At 37.6% G+C, this 17390-nt stretch overlaps 1 protein-coding gene across 2 annotated transcripts in view; it reads right to left on the minus strand.

The window, feature by feature from the left end:
• Positions 1-17390, minus strand: part of LARS1 (leucyl-tRNA synthetase 1) — a 72238-nt gene that overhangs the window by 36989 nt on the left and 17859 nt on the right. For both annotated transcript variants that reach the window (XM_047729727.1, XM_047729726.1), the window contains exons 7-19: positions 17070-17182; positions 15985-16048; positions 13897-13964; positions 13572-13797; positions 10525-10612; positions 10366-10442; positions 7689-7742; positions 6767-6907; positions 4879-4956; positions 1122-1207; positions 957-1022; positions 772-854; positions 222-360 (exon numbers count right to left, since the gene is read on the minus strand). In XM_047729727.1, coding sequence (XP_047585683.1) covers positions 222-360; positions 772-854; positions 957-1022; positions 1122-1207; positions 4879-4956; positions 6767-6907; positions 7689-7742; positions 10366-10442; positions 10525-10612; positions 13572-13797; positions 13897-13964; positions 15985-16048; positions 17070-17182 — 1283 coding nt within the window. The remainder of the gene's footprint in view (positions 1-221; positions 361-771; positions 855-956; positions 1023-1121; positions 1208-4878; positions 4957-6766; positions 6908-7688; positions 7743-10365; positions 10443-10524; positions 10613-13571; positions 13798-13896; positions 13965-15984; positions 16049-17069; positions 17183-17390) is intronic.

Genomic DNA, 17390 nt, shown 5'->3' on the forward strand with positions numbered 1-17390 from the left:
AAGACTTCGGTAAGAATAAAGAATGGTAACGATAACAGAGGAGCTATTTATTACTTTTTCTCAGTGTAGCAGCAAAAAACCAAAAACATCGTAACAAAACTCTGCTAAAGGAATTCTGATGAAAACTAAATTAAAAAAAAAAAAGAATTTTCAATGCGTCTATCAAAAGATCATATCTCTTGCTAACAAACTACGCTACTTTGCCTCATCCATTTACCCACCTGATGCCCAGCGGAGACTCTGCCTGTCCACGCAAGTTCCCCCCTTGCAACAGGTGTGCAACTGTGTAAAATGCCATGTAAATAGTGGAATCAGAGAGCGATTCAATCAGCCACTGCTCATCCCAGGGCAGACGGGTACCTGCAAGATAAAAAGAAAAAAAATTAATGCATGAGGAACTCAAGAGACACGTCATCCACAGAATCCACATTTTTTAGGCATATAGCATTTACAAAGCTCTTTATTTTAAGGTCTTAAATTTGCTTGAATAATTAATAAAATAAACCGGTACATAAAAAACCAAACAGCTGAAGCACTGGAAACTTTCTTTAAAAAAAAAAAATCCACAAAGCTATCTGGGTTAGAGAGGTCATATTTCTACCACCAGGTAGATGGTAGGGCACCACATCCTAGTTTCCCTCACCCTCTAACTGAAAACTCTCACTTCCAATTCAGAAAAAATAATACAAAAGAGGGAGACAAGGTAAAAGTGTTAGTTTGCCGTGTAATTGGCAAAGTCATTCAAACAGAAAAATTTAAAGTATGCGTTACCTAAACCGTAAGTTCTCGAGCAAGCATGCTCTTGTAGCCAACCTAAGGTAGCTTCAAAATTCCTCCTGGTCTCCTCACAGAATCTGGAGATAGTAAAAGATAAAGCGCCTTTCTTCACTTTCACTGTCTTCCATGTTTCTCATCTCTTCTCCCTTCCCTCATCACTTTTCCCCTTTCTTTCTTACGTTTCCAGGCCCTTCAAGCACTGAGATGTCTGTTTTTTCCAGTTCTCTTCTCCATAATCCAAGTACCTTGGGAGAGGAAAGATTGATTAAAAAAATAACAATAATAAAAGTCAAAAGGATAAATAAAGTGACTGGAGGAAATTTCTTGCTATGAGAGAGACGAACCACTGATCACACAGGGCCACGACACATTCATCTGAGGATCTGGACATAACTTGTTTCTCTGGTTCCATGTAAATAAATGCATCTCCCTACACAAAAGCAAACAAAATATATCAGGTGTTATGTCAAGTCAATCTCTATTCCTCAGTGATAATAAAAACAACTTCAAAAAAAAAAAAGTTATACCAATAACCAAAACCCCACATTTTCATTATGTCTTCCCTCTTCCCAGCAGAAGTTATCCGCCTTTCTTTCTACACATTTGCTTTTGAAAAGGTGAACATCTTTGTCAACAGATCATCTTTCCTATGGATTATTAGATTATTCCTTTTCAGTGGAATGTGAAAGATGTTCAATAGTCTCTAATTCTATGGTTTGAAGGTCAGATTGCCTATGTAAGCCTTTTATCCTTGTTAGAATAAAAATGTTAAAAAAAAATGAAGTTAAATGCATGGAACCACTGCTTTAAAAAAAAAAAAGATGCACAAAAATTAAACATGGAAAATATTGTTGCTAAAGATTTATGGTGTCATGAAAAATGCTCACTAGTAAACTAACCATGAATTTAATTATTTACCAAATATAAGTACCTCTTAACATATTATGTTCTCAAACTTTTAAGCCTATTTTTAAAAATAAATCCAACATTTTTATTCATAAAATGATTCATTTTTCTGTGTTTTTAATTTAATTCTTCATACTGTTAAATAGCGAGAACTTGTTTTTTTTAAAGATTTTATTTATTTGACAGACAGAGATCACAAGTAGGCAGAGAGGCAGGCAGAGAGAGAGAGGGGTGGGAGAAGCAGGCTCCCTGCTGAGCAGAGAGCCCGATGCGGGGCTCGATCCCAGGACCCTGGGATCATGACCTGAGTGGAAGGCAGAGGCTTTAACCCCTGAGCCACCCAGGCGCCCCTAGCAAGGACTTTCTAAAGATGATAAATTAAAAAACATTTAACTCTACTACCTCTCAAAATTCCAGCAAAATGACAATAAAGAGGGTTTTTCTTTTTTCCAATGGCATGAATTTACAGATACAAAAGAACAGAAGAAGAAATAATATCAACCAACTTTTGGAAACTAAAAACCAGGATGAACGACAACTGCATTAGCAGATTGAGGAAAGCTAGCTGAATCCTAAGCCAGCACTAGAGAAGGTGAAAAGCAATCCAATTTGCATTGCAGAACCTCCAAAAAACTCAACAATTTGTGGTATAAGATGGTTCTGGAAGTGGAGGCAATATGAGGCTGAAAGTAAGAGAACTAACTGAAGTTTTTAAAGAAGAGGTTAGAGCCCCAGACACCCTAATCCCACATGATACAGACTCACAACTGCTCTCCCTATGCCAGCAGAACAATGAAGGTTTCTTCTCTGGTGAGGAGGAGAGAATGACTCAACCAAAAACAAAGTTGAGGGCACAGGTATCACAGTGGGAATAGATGAACTAATTGGAAAGTAAGTACATTGGGAACTGGTATTCCCCCTAGCAACCTTTTCAACTCCCAGAATGCTCAGTTTGCTCAGACCTTTTAAGCCAGAAACTGGAAGAATCTTTTGGGAGAAATCCAACAAATGCAAGAAGCTCTAACTAACATCAAGGCTAACAAAGACTTCCCCAAAAGCCAAACAGCCCTTCTAGATCTTCCCCAGTGAAGTCCTACTCACAAGCAAAATGCTTCTGGTCACCTTTCCGTACCCACTCGTAAATATCAACAACTTTTCTCAGAGAAATAAGAGATTAAGATTTCACATCCATGAAACAGGAACAGCATCCTCTAAAAAAGGATCCATCAGATAACAAGAATAAGCTCTTATACTGGCCCTGAGTTGGTAATCTCAAAGATGGGTAATAGTATATAGAAATTCATCATACTACTCTCCACTTTTTATATATTTGAAATTTTCCATACTAAGAAAAACAATTTTCTACATGCTCACAAATAGCAGATAAAAAAACCTCCACAGTTAACAAAATCTTATAGGAAGAAAAAGCTGAGGGACTCTGCCAGAAAGAAAAGGATTTCTAAAATCTAAGACAACCAATATCTGAATAAAAAGAATTCAGAAAGTGAAAATAAAGAACAGAAAGAGATGAAACAATCAAAGAAAAGGTCAAGAAATTCTCCCAAAATTAAACCACAAAGATCTCCAAACTGAAGGAATCCACCAAGCACTCAGAAAAAGTAATAAAAATTGACTTACACCAAGATAAATCATGAAATTTTAGAATACCCAGAAGAAAAAGAAGATTCCACAAGCTTCCAGAGAAGGGAAAATATAGGTCATTCACAAAAAAATCAGTTATTACCGAAAAAGAACACCTGGGGTAATGCCCATTAAATTTTAAAGCAAAATTATTTTCAATTTAAAGTCCTGTCCCCAAGCAATCAAGTATGAAGACAGACTAAAGCTATTTCAGATATGGAAGCTCACAAAAATTTACCTTCCAGGTATGCTTTTTCAAGAAAGCCACTAGAAGCAGAGTTTCACCAAAATGAGAACGAAAATAATAAAGCAGCAGTGATGGGATCAAGGATAGAAGACCTCCAACTCAAAAACAAACAAACAAACAAAAAAAAAAACAAAGGAAATTCTTAGTAATAGTGGAGAAATTTCCCAGATGACATTTGTCCACCAAGATGGTATGCAACCAGTCCTGACTAAAACAGGCAAGAAGGGTCTGGAAGAACTTTCTCTAAAATGGAACCAACAGCATATTGATGTGTGAAAGTATTATGAGAAGAAATAAACAGGCCAGAGTTGGGGATGGAGTATTGATTATTATGTTTTAAAAGAAGGAAATTAAAAAAAAAAATTAAGTTAAAAAAAAAAGGAGGAAATAAAAAAAAAAAAGACAATTACTAATGCCAGGGGAAAACAAAAGCTGGGGAAGAAAAGTTCTCATTGTACACTTCATTGTGGATCAGTGATGCCTCAAAAATGTACACAATGACTACTGCTCTCATGAAAGTTTTAATACACCCAGGCTAGGAAGACAGGAGGTAGAAGAGTATATATAAATAGTGAGGTTAGAAAGAAAGACACAAGGTAGAAGGAAGAGTTAAATCTTGATTTTCCACAATAGGAAGTTAATGGCTAATGCCTAAAATTGAAAAACAAAATTAAAAATGATTGTACTAGCACTAAGATTAAAGATCTTTAAGAGAGACAGACTTCTTTTAAAAGAAACAACTGGGGGCACCTGGGTGGCTCAGTGGGTTAAGCCGCTGCCTTTGGCTCAGGTCATGATCTCAGGATCCTGGGATCAAGCTCCACATCGGGCTCTCTGCTAGGCAGGGAGCCTGCTTCCTCCTCTCACTCTCTCTGCCTGCCTCTCTGTCTACTTGTGATCTCTGTCAAATAAATAAATAGATAATCTTAAAAAAAAAAAATTAAGTCACTAAATAGAAAAAAAAATGAAGACAGAAGGGAAAGAAAAAGGATGAAGTTAAAAGTAAAGCACTACACAAAGAGAACTGTAACTACAGTATTTCAAATGGCCGCTGCCAGGAAACATCATTAAGTTCTCTGTGCTTTGCACATGCCCATTTTATAGGTCTACATGCCATCAACGTTACAGGTGGGATGTTCAAGTTAAACGAATTGCTAAATAAGTCTCCTATTTCCTGCCATAAAATTATTTATCTTTAATACAGCTCCAGGCTTTATTATAGAACTCAGTACTAATTAACACCATGAAGTCTATTAACTGAAAGGTTCTCTCCTAAAGCAGCCTTCAGAGGATAGCCTATCACATACAGCGTCAATCATGTTTTTCTGAATAGTCTTCTTTACATCTTGGACCTTCTGTCCTTTAAATCCATCCACCAACATTACCTAAAAGGATGAGAAGTCGGGGGAAAAAAAACAGACAAAATGATTAAAACTTGCTTTGTGTTTCCTCCAAACTTTTCCTAACTAAATTTATTTCCATCCACAACCAAGATATTTTTAGTGTGAAATTTATCACACTTATAGTCTTAAGTTTTTATTCTGCCATAGCTTAGATAACTAATATTTATAATACACTTGTTTTTCTTTTGGTGTAAGTAGGATAACATGATTAGGAAGAAGTCCTCACTTCTTTCCCACTTCTCAGATTTCCATTTGGAGCTAATTTCAATATGCTCACTCATCTCATTCCTGAAGGCTTTGGGAAAATGAACTGAGTACATGCAGCTCAGCCCCATCTAGACTTGTTTCCAACTATGCCTGCTGCCAGCGAGCATTTTCCTTTGCTTGGCCATATGATAAACCTGGCCCTTGAGACACCTGGGTGGCTCAGTCGTTAAGCTCCTGCTTTCAGCTCAGGTCATGGTCTCAGGGTCCTGGGACTGAGCCCCACATTGGCTTGATCCTGCTTAGTGGGAAGCCTGCTTCTCCCTCTCACACTCCTCCCGCTTGTGTTCCCTCTCTCACTGTGTCTCTCTGTCATAAATAAATAAAATCTTTAAAAAAAAAAAAAAAACAAAAAAACCTGGCCCTTACGGAAGGCCTGTTTTTCAACTCTGCCTTTTACGTAGTGAGGAAATTTAATTCTAGGGCTAAGTATTAGCTTGCCCATTGTTGTCACAGATCTAAGCCACACAATCCCCTTCTAGGTGGCACTCTGATCTTCAGCTATGTGACTCCTGTTTCTTTCTGAAATAGCTTCTATCCTAAATGGAAAAGACACAAGTTCTTTTTTTGACCTTCCAACCCTCTAACATGCCAAAATGCTTTTTATCTATTTAATTCATCATTATGAAATTATACTTATTGATCATTATAGTACAGTGGTTAAGAGCACAAATCCCAGGGGCACCTGGGTGGCTAAGTCAGTTGAGTGTCTGACTCTTGATTTCAGCTCAGGTCATGATCTCAGGGTTTTAAGACTGAGCCCTGCCTCAGGCCCTGTGCTGCGCATGGAGCTTGCTTAAGATTCACTCTTTCCCCCTCCCTCTGTTCCTCTGCTGACCCCGTTTGCATACACCCAAGCTCACTCTCTCTCAAATAAATAAATAAATAAATAAGCAAGCAGGCACAAATCCTAGAGCCAAGCTGACCAGTATGAGTACCAGTTCTGCCACTGGCTACCTATCTGGTTGATCTCAAGTAAATTACTTAATATCGGGGTGCCTGGGTGGCTCAGTGGGTTAAAGCCTCTGCCTTCAGCTCGGGTCATGATCCCAGAGTCCTGGGATCGAGCCCCGAGTTGGGCTCTCTGCTTAGCATGGAGCCTGCTTCCTCCTTTCTCTCTCTGCCTGCCTCTTTGCCTACTTGTGATCTCTGTCTCTCAAATAAATAAATAAATAAATAAGGAATCTGGAGGGACGCCTGGGTGGCTCAGTCATTAAATGTCTGCCTTTGGCTTAGGTCATGATCACGGGGTTCTGGGATCAATCCCCGTGCTGGGCTCCCTGCTCAGAAGCATGCTTCTCTCTCTCCCTCTGCCCCTGTCCCTGCCTGTGCTCTTTTTCTCTCTCATTAAATAAATAAAATTTTAAATAAATAAATTAAATAATTAAAAAATAAATCTGGAAACGGAAGAACAGTCTCATATAAATCTCTCTCAAATCAGTATATAGTTGAAACCATATTGAATTTTTCTATTTTTTTCTAAATCATTACAACAATTACAGAGCAAAACTTAAAAATTATTACTTACACCATCATAAAACCCTTTCAGATATAACTTCTCCTTTGCTTCTGCAAGTTTTTCTCGGTCATTCTGGCTTTGAACTTTCAAAGCATCACAAATGGTTACGGCAGAAAGATTTCCAAAACCTGGAATTTCAATGATTGGCACCTGCAAAGAACAGCATGTCAGGAACTTATTCACACTGAATGAACACAAAAACAGCCCCATGGGGCATAATCCTTTTGCCTCTATGGTCTAATGAAGTCATTTCAGATTTTATATATCATTACAGAAGCACCACACATCAGGTAATCACAGTGACTAACACCCAGTTGTGAATTTGTCCTCCTACTCTCCTCCATAGGAACTACCCAAATTCTCTGCACCAAGCCCTGAATTGTCCTTCCTGCACTACAGAACACACCTTCTCCAGCTCACAACCCTACACTGGCATATAATTAACTAAATTATAAATTCTGAAATTAGGAAAATGATGTAAACAACTAAATTTAAGGATGGTCTTATTCCTGGTTTATGATGTCTTCCAGATTCTTCATGAAAGTTATTTGCTAGTGATTAAAATGTTTTTGTTCTCCAGGCATTAATATGAAAACATAGCCATTCATGACTAATATGGCAAAAATTTTGTCTTTAGAAGCTTGAAAATTGGCCATACTAGCAAAATAAGTGATTATAAAATTGGTGATGCTAAGAAAGTCATTTATTCCAGAATTACAGGTGATAGGTGCTAAGAAAATGCTTATCGTTGGTCTTTTTCTCATTCCTAACTGCCACAGCAGATATCAAATTAAAATAAGTAAACTCTTACACAAACTCCCTCTCATTTTTATATTTACCAACCATAAAATTTTGTTACAAGGAAAATGTTAGCTCTTTTTTCACTGATAAAGAGAGGAGTATAACTATTCTGAATTTTCCATGTACTCACCGGCTCAAATGGCAAGACCATGTCATCTCTAATTCCATACTTTGTTCGTAAGGCCTACAAAAAAATATTGCAAATTAACACAATAATCAGCACTTTACTGGAAGAATCACTGAGAGAACCAACACCAAAACTTTTTAAAATTATTTGTCCTCCTCTCCACACAGAGAATTTTAAAAATTTTGCCAAATATCTCAAGAACGGACCTATGACTTTCAAAAACTCAACTGTTTAAGTTCAAACGAATGGCTTAAATGAAAAAACAGTGAGTCAAAAGCAAAAATTCACACACACACACACACACACACACACACACACGAAAATGAGGTTCATACCCTAGGCTGCAATGAAAATGTGAATATCAGAAAACTTTTTTTGAAGTTTTATGAAACCCATCAAAACAGATTAAAAAAGAAAAGTCACATGATCCTACCAAGATATGCAAGAAAAGCTTTCGACAAAATCTAATACCCATTCATGATAAAAACTCCTAATAAACAGGAACAGATGCAGACCTTCTGAACTTCATAAAGACTATCTACAAAAAATTTACAACTCATATCATACTTAATGATGAGAAACTCAAAGCTTTCCCACTAAGATCAGGTATGAGGCAAAGATGTCCCCTCTCGCCGCTTCTTTTCAATTATCATTCCGAATGTCCTTGCCAAAAGGAATCAATAGAAGAAACTCCTGGAACTAATAAACAATTATAGCAGGTTGCAGGATACACAGTTAATTATACAAAAGTATACTAAGAATATATTAAGAATGAACAAATGGAATTCAAAATTTAAAACATAGTATCATTAATATTAGCACCCCCCAAAATTAAATACTTAGGTACAAAAATAACAACACATACATAAGATCTATGTAAGAAAAACTATGAAACTCTGTGAACAGAATAAAAAAACTGACTAAATGGACAGATACATCATGTTCGTGGACTGGAAGATTCAGTATTGTCAAGATGTCAATTCTTCCCAACTTACCTACAGATTCAATACAATCTCAACCAAAATCCCATCAAGTTATTTTACGAATATCAACAAACTTATTGCAAAATTTGAAAAAGGCCAAAAATTATCAAATCAATACTGAAGAACACAGTTGGCTTCTGGCTTCAAGACTTCCTATAAAGTTACAGTAATGAATACAGTGTGGTACTAGCAAAAGAAAAAAAATTGTTCAGTGGAACAACAAAGAGGACAGAAACAGACCCCAAAAATATAAGCGACTGATCTTTGACAACGGAGCAAAGGCAATACAATAATTCAAAGACAGTCTTTTCAACAAATGTTACTGAAGAACTAGACATTCACAAGCAAAAAAAAAAAGAAAAATGAATCTAGACACAGACCTTACACTGTCATAAAAATTAACTCAAAATGGATCACAGACCTAGATGTAAAACCAAAACTATAAAATTCCTATGAGATAACGTAGGTGAAAACTTAAATGACCATAGGTACAGTAATGCCTTTTCATATACATCAAAGACAAAATCCATGAAAGAAATAATAAGTTGCACATTATTAAAATCAAAAACTGCTCTGCAAAAGACAGGTTCAGAAATTAAAAGACGAGCCAAAGATCAGGAAAAAATATTTACAAAAGACACATCTGATAAAGGACTACTATCCAAAATATACAAAGAATTCTCAAAACAGAATAATAAGAAAACAAACAATCCGGGTCACCTGGGTGACTCAGCTGGTTAAGCACCTGTCTGCCTTTGGCTCAGGTCATGATCTCAGAGTTCTGGGAGGGAGCCCCATATCAGGCTCCCTGCTCAGTGGAGAATGTGGTTCTCCCTCACCCTCTGCCCCTCCCGCCCAAATCGTGTGTGCACACCCACGTGCGTATTTGCGCTCTCTCAAAGAAATAAATAAAATCTTAAAAAAGAAATCTGATTTTTGAATGAGCCAAAGACTTTGACACACCTCAACAAAAGAAAATATATAGCTGGCAAATAAGCGTATGAAAAGACCACATCATGTCATCAGGAAAATGCAGATTAAAAGACACAGAGAAACCTCAGATGCACATGAGTAGTTGAAAGAAGCCAATCTGAGAAGGCTACATACTGTATGATTCTAACTATATGACATTCCAGAATAGGTAAAACTGTGGAGACACTAAAAAGATCAGTGATTGCCAAAGGTCGCAGGGGAGAAAGATGAACAGAAAGAGCACATGGGATTTTTAGGGCAATGAAAATACTCTATGATATTATAATGATGAATCTGTGTCATTATACAGTTGTCCAAACCCAAAGAATAACACCACCAAGAGTGATCCCTAAGGTAAATTATGGACTTCGGTGTATTCTAAGGTGTCGATGCAGATTCATCATGGTAACGAATGTACCTCTCTGGTGGAAATTTGACAATGGAGGAGCCTGTGCATGTGTGGGGGCAGGGAGTAAATGGGAAATCTCTACACCTTCCTCTCAATTTTACTGCAAACCTCAAAGTGCTCTAAAAGTTTTTTAAAACAAGATTCTATGAAATATTATACTTAAAATTAAAACAAAGGAAAATACATAAACATCAAGAAACAAGGCAGAGATAATAGTTCAAAGATACATGATAACTTTTTAGCCTAATTTCATAGTTCAGTGGTACTTAATTAGATGATTTAAGAAGAAATAAGAACATAAAACTCAGATACTCACTTGCTTTTTCTTCAGATCTCTGAGGGCAGCGAAATCATCAGGGGAGTCAGAAGGAACACTTGTGACCACACCAGTGCCTTACATAAGGAAGTGTGGAATTAGTTAGTACAATCAGAATGCAATTTCCAAAGTACACCTAGAAAGAAAGAAACTCTTTACCTTTATCTTCCTTGATGGTGAGCATTGGAAGAACATAGATCACCTTATTAGATGCTAAAGGTGCAGAAAGTGATGCACCAAGAATTTCCTGTGGAACAAAAAAATCAACACAGAGGTGAAAAAATGTATTTTAACCATTAAAATTTCAAACAGTGTTAATATTTTTACGCCCTGAGAAGCTAGTATTCAAAAATAAATGAAGTAGAACAAAACACATTTTTATACATACTAGACTATAAATCATTATAAATAATGTGGTGTGGTAAGGTTGTCAGGAAATTAGTACACTAATGTATTGTTTGTGGCAGTGTATTCCTTGAGGAAAACAATACAAGAACCATAGGAAGAGATACAAAATGTTCACATAACCTGGACCCAGCAATCCAATCCTAGGAATTGAGCTCAGAGAAAAAAAATAACTTTTCCTCTTTGAGCCCGCCCAATGTTGTGTTAACTGTAACAGCAAACCTGGAGACAGCTACAACTTTAAAAAAGAGAAAAATCATTTAACAAAATGAGATAGCAACAAAATAAAATACTGTATAGCCATTTAAAACAATGATTACGAAGACCAATTTAACAAAAAGAATATAACCAGTTTCTCTTTAAAAAAAAAAAAAAAAATCCAAAGATTCAACAATAGGGAGCCCACACTCTCAGAATGGCAACAAAGAGCTTGCAGCGGCTTGTTGAGCCAAGGAATGCGCTGTCTCAGTTTCACACAGTTCCCACCCATCCGCTGTATTCATAAAGCAGCTACTTAGAGTCACGTGGATGAAGGCTAAATATCATGACAGTTGTAAGGGCTGAAAACTATTTTTTAATTATACCACACACTCCAGAATCTGCTCAAGTTTACATGCAAAGAAACTGTGTTAGGAACAGAAAAAAATCTATGTTATTCACACAATTCCAAAAAACGTCTCAGACAGAACTCAAACATCAGTAACTAATGAGATGCAGCAGCACTGCTTATACAGAAAAAGACAGGAACCTATTGCAATATCCATTATAGAGAATGGCTAGATAAACTGTGATAGAGCCCAACAATGGAATACCATGCAACGGTGAAACAGAAGATACAAGGAAGCTCTGTGCTGTTAAGCAAGACGAAGAACAATGTAAAGAAGTATACTGCCTTTTGTATACGAAAAAGAGGGCGGGATGCCCGGGTGTCTCAATTGGTTAAGCATCTGTCTTTTGATTTTGACTCAGATCATGATGTTAGGGTGGTGGGATTGAGCCCTGAGTCAGGCTGTGCACTCAGTGGGGTATGTGCCTGAGATTCTCTCTCTCTCTCTCTCTCTCCCCCTCTCCCTCTGCCCCCTGCTTGTACCCATGCGCTCTTTCTCAATATCAAGTGAATAAGTAAAATCTTTTTAAAAATAAATAAATTGGGGTGCCTGGGTGGCTCAGTCATTAAGAATCTGCCTTTGGCTCAGGTCGTGATCCCAGGGTCCTGCGATCAAGCCCCATATCGGGCTCCCTGCTCAGCGGGAAGCCTGCTTCTCCCTTTCCCAGTCACCCTGCTTGTGTTCCTTCTCTCACTGTGTCTCTCTCTGTCAAATAAATAAATAAAATCTTAATAAATAAATAAGTAATAAGAGGAAGAAAGAATATATACATAAGCATTTGCTTGTAGCTATGTGAAATATTTCTGGAAGGATATGTAAAACTGATTTTAGTGACTGCCTATGGAAGGGGAAACTGAGTGACCAGTGATGTACTTTCTATTTTGTCTTTTGAATTTTGAGTCCTGCTAATGTGTAACAATCCAGTCCAAAAGTAAGTTGGTTTACAAAATATGCAAGAAATAAAAGGTCAATTCAAAAAAGAACTAAGATAGTATTCTACTCATCTTTTTCTTTTAAAATGTTATTTATTGGGCTGCCTGGGTGGCTCAGTTGGTTAAGCATCTGACTCGGGTTTTGGTTCATGTCATGATCACAGCCCACATTGGGCTGTGCTCAGCATAGAGTCTGCTTGGGATTCTCTCTCCCTCCTTCTCCCCCTGCCTCTCCTGCTCATGATCTCTCTCTTTAATAAATAAATAAAATCTTTAAAAATAAATAAATGTTAATTATTAAGACACCTAAGATCAGCATTTACCAAAGGGAATAAAATATACTCTGAAGTACTGATAAGTAAATAAACTGTAAAGATAAAAGCTACATAATCATCCAGATTTAGTTACTATCAACCAAGATTCTTCAGGAAAAAAATGGCTGCAATTCTACACCAGGAATGCAGGTAGTCATCTTCTACTGCAGCCCTTAAATCTCTTGGGGGAGGACAGTCTGTGTTTTTCAACCAGGTACTTACTGAACTGAAACATAAGACTCGAAAATGCGGGGCGCCTGGGTGGCTCAGTGGGTTAAGCCGCTGCCTTCGGCTCAGGTCATGATCTCAGGGTCCTGGGATCGAGCCCCGCATCGGGCTCTCTGCTCAGCAGGGAGCCTGCTTCCTCCTCTCTCTCTACCTGCCTCTCTGCCTGCTTGTGATCTCTCTCTGTCAAATAAATAAATAAAATCTTTAAAAAAAAAAAAAAGACTCGAAAATGCTATGGTGATATGGTCACGCAATGAATACTCCACTGCAGTAAGAAAGAACAAAACCACTCCTACACACAACATGTATGAATCTCAAAGACCTAATTCAAGCAAAAGAAGCCAGACACAAAAGAGTAAAGATTATATAAGTCTGTCTATGCCATACTTGAATGAAAAGTTCAAGAACAGCAACTAATCTTTGGTCTTAAATCAGAGCAGTGGTTACCTTTGCAGGAGAGGGGTGAGTACTGACTCAAGATGGCCAAGAGTGCACTTTCTAGACTACTAGAACTGTCCTATATCTTGATTTGGGTGGTGCCTACATGAGTGTACGCACATATAAAAATGCACCAAAATACAAAAGATAGAATTTACACACTGCGTTGTATATGTACCTTAATTTAAAAGATTTTTTTCAATGTCCTTTCCTCAAGTGTTACGGCTGTAATTTTCCTCTCAGTTTAAGCACTAAATTAAAAAATCTCCTACCCAACTCACCTCTCCCATTAATTCCTTAACAACAGGCACCACCCCATTGTGTCTGGTAAAGCCCTGGTATGACATATTCCTGGCAGCTCTCTGGGTGCAGATGAATATATCACCATTCACCGTCTCAAACCCAATGTACTTCATATCAGGGCGAACCCAACAGTTGGTCTGTCCAAACATGGTCTCAGGTCTGAGAGTAGCAGCGACCAAGAAAATATTTTTCCCTTTCAGGCCACTAAGGAGAAAAAAATACATGTTTATGCAAAAAAATGTTGTGGATTCTATCACATTTATCTGTTATTTCAAAAAGAGCAATAACTGTCTGGTAACCTACCTTAATTTGGATGGGTATGGATCAAGCACTTTTAACTTGATTAAAGTATATTCCTGAGGTCCCACACCCTAAACAAATAAACAAAACAAAAATTTGAGGAAAAAAAGACTTGGATTAAACCCACTAATCTACATGAGAGATCTGAGTCAATTTTTTTAGATGGATTCTCACATTGTTAGAATAATTCTTTCTTCCAATGAGGAAACTGCCAGACAGGAGATAACTATATTCACACAGAAGTCTAATGCGGGGGCGCCTGGGTGATTCAAATCATTAAGCGTCTGCCTTCGGCTCAGGTCATAACCTCCGGATCCTGGGATAAAGTCCCATCGGAAGGGCTCCCGGCTCAGTGGAAGTCTGCTTGTCCCTCTGCCTCTCCCCCCTGCTCGTGCTCTCTCTCTCTCAAATGAATAAATAAATCTTTAAAATATAATAAAAAATAAATAAAGGTCTAATGTGAAAGAAGTAACTTGAAAGAGGTGCTGGGTGGCTCAGTCAGTTAAGCAACTACCTTCAGCTCAGGTCATGATCCCTCTGCTTCTCCCTCTCACTCTGCACCGCAATCCCCTCCAGCTCATCCTCTTTCTCTCAAATAAATAAAAATCTTTGGGGAAAAAAGGGACTTGAAAGACCACCTTCCCACCCCACACCAGCTTAGAACCCGTAAAGGAAGCCCAGACACTACTAAGTAAAAACACAGTTGGCTAAGAGCTCACTTAAGAATGGAAGACGGAGGAAAAAGTTAGAGTAATCACCCAAAATGGTGTTTACCAAAATGGGAGTCAGAATATGTAATTGAACAATTCCAAAGAGCAGGCAGGCATCAAAGAAATACCCTGGACCTGAGGTTCAGATAATGTGCATTCAAAACCTAACCAAGGCTATTACTAATGGCTTCACCCAAGGGAGTCACAATCTCTCTGAGCCTTCATTTCTTCATCTGTAAAATAACTGTCCTGTGACTCACATGGGATTGTCCTGAGGAACACATAAGACAATGAACAAGAAAATGCTTTGAAAAACTATGACATACTATTGGAATTTAGGATACTGCTGTGGTGTTGACTACATTAAAACTTAACAGAGTCAGTAAACTGGGTCTTCCAAATTCAAAATTCTAATCAACACTCACTTCTATTAGACAAGTTGCATCATAATTGAAAGCTGTCTTTGAAAAGTAGTCACTAGACTACAAACGCATTCAGAGATGGCAATAGAGGAAGATGCAGCATAGGGAATCCTAAGGTCAGATTCTGTCACTGTTACTGATTCACTGTGCTAGGGCTTTAGGTAAATCACCCTGGCTTCACTCAAGTATTACAAGGAATAATGCTACTAACGTGTCTCACAGGAATGTAGAGTGACCTGATGTCATGCATGGCTACAAGTACTTTGGAAAGAGGCAAGTAGGCACATGATCAGAACAAGTATAAACAGAATCTGTGTACATCAGTTAGCCACATATCTCATTACCTTGCCCCATGCTCTCTTATTTTAGAACAGCATATTCTCCAAGCAGTGCTTTGCAAACATTAGTCTGCATGTGAATCTTACTGAGAGCATATTAGAGACAGATTTCTGGGCTCCACCCCAGACCTTCTGAAACAGCAATTTGGGGGAAAGGCTCAAGAATGTGCTTCTGTATCACAAGCATATGCAGCTGGTCGTTAGCACCGCTTTTGGAGTAACAAGGTGGTACACGAGACGCAGACACCTACAGTGTCATTTTGCCTCCCTCTTCATAGTCACCAGAATACACCTCAGCAATGGAATATTTTAAAATTATTTTTGGGTTTCTGGGGCACCTGGGTGGCTCAGTGCGTTAAGCCTCTGCCTTCGGCTCAGGTCATGATCTCAGGGGCCTAGGATCGAGCCCTGTGTCAGGCTCTCTGCATAGCAGGGAGTCTGCTTCCCCCTCCCTCTCTGCTGCCTCTCTGACTACTTGTGACCTCTCTCTGTCTGCCAAATAAATAAATAAATAAAATCTTTTAAAAAAAAAATTTATTTTTAGGTTTCTGATCTACTCTGTTAACTCTATGGCTATATTATGAATTATTATAATAGCTACTCTATGTCACAAATAATTACCTCTCCAGTTTGTCTGTCATGATCCATGCAAGGCTGTCCGTCTTTTGGAGAGTAAATGGTATACCTAAAAAATAAACAATAAGTGACAAATATTATTATAATATACAAGTTTTACCCTAACATATTTGCCTTTGTTGCTAATATCTTTCAGTACTACTTCTAACTAAAACTTCTAACTGAACAAATGTCTGTATCAATTATTTATGCTTTTATGAGTAGTTGCCAGCCTAGTTATTTAATGAAACTCTTCTGCCTTCAACAAAAGTACCTCTGAAAAATATGCACTAAACTTGGCTTTGTGGTATGAAACAAGATTATGAAATATAATCTCAATTATGAAATACAAGTAGCTTTTAATTAATCCACAGAATCAAGGAAGAATCTTTTTTTTTTTTTTTTAAGATTTATTTATTTATTTGTCAGAGAGAGAGAGCAAGCGAGCAAAGGCAGACAGAGTGGCAGGCAGAGACAGAGAGAGAAGCAGGCTCCCCGCCGAGCAAGGAGCCTGATACGGAACTCGATCCCAGGACACTGGGATCGTGACCTGAGCCGAAGGCAGCTGCTTAACCAACTGAGCCACCCAGGCGTCCCAGAATCAAGGAAGAATCTTAAACAATTTATAGGAAAAAAAGGACAAACTAACACATAAATAAAATTATTTTTGAACGTGGCTGGAAATACTGAACAGCATCTTTAGGGAGATCAAAAAAGCCAACACTCTGAGAGGAAGATAAACCATAGGAGACTCTTAATCACAGGAAAAAAACAGGGTTGCTGGAGAGGAGAGGGGTATAAGGATGGGGTAACTAGGTAATGAACATTAAGGAGGGCATATGACATAATGTACACTGGGTATTATATTTTTAAAAAAAGCCAAAACTTCCATTCTCCCTGTTTTTATTTGTCGTAACAGTAAGCAGCTCAAAGGCATTAAAATACTGTTAAGACAAAAAGGGAAACAACTGAGACATGAGAACAAAAAGGAAAAAGGTATAATGGGAAAAAGAAGGCTATCAATCAAGCAGTGAAATACAATGCAAGAATTATAATTCTTGCTTTATTATATCAAAAGATAACAAACTTACCGCTTCCCAAATTTTATTTTGCTTCTTTCTCTTAATGTTAAAAACTGCCACCTGACAAATGAATCATAGTAAGGATTAACATCAGTGGTGATGAAGGAACGACGCCAATCTACCTATAGAAAAGATAAAAGGTAATTTTTGAGAAATTTATAGAGTTTCTATGAATAAGAATTCCCATGAACCAATTATTTACTCTTTCGCTCTTTATGTTCCAACCTATAATCATATCAAACATTAAAAAGAAAACAACTTTCAGGTTCTATTAAATATATAATTATATTAACTTGTGTTTAATTTGTCAATTTTGAAACACACATAGTC

The sequence above is a fragment of the Lutra lutra genome, chromosome 5, assembly GCF_902655055.1.
Source record: "Lutra lutra chromosome 5, mLutLut1.2, whole genome shotgun sequence".
Classification (NCBI taxonomy): domain Eukaryota; kingdom Metazoa; phylum Chordata; class Mammalia; order Carnivora; family Mustelidae; genus Lutra; species Lutra lutra.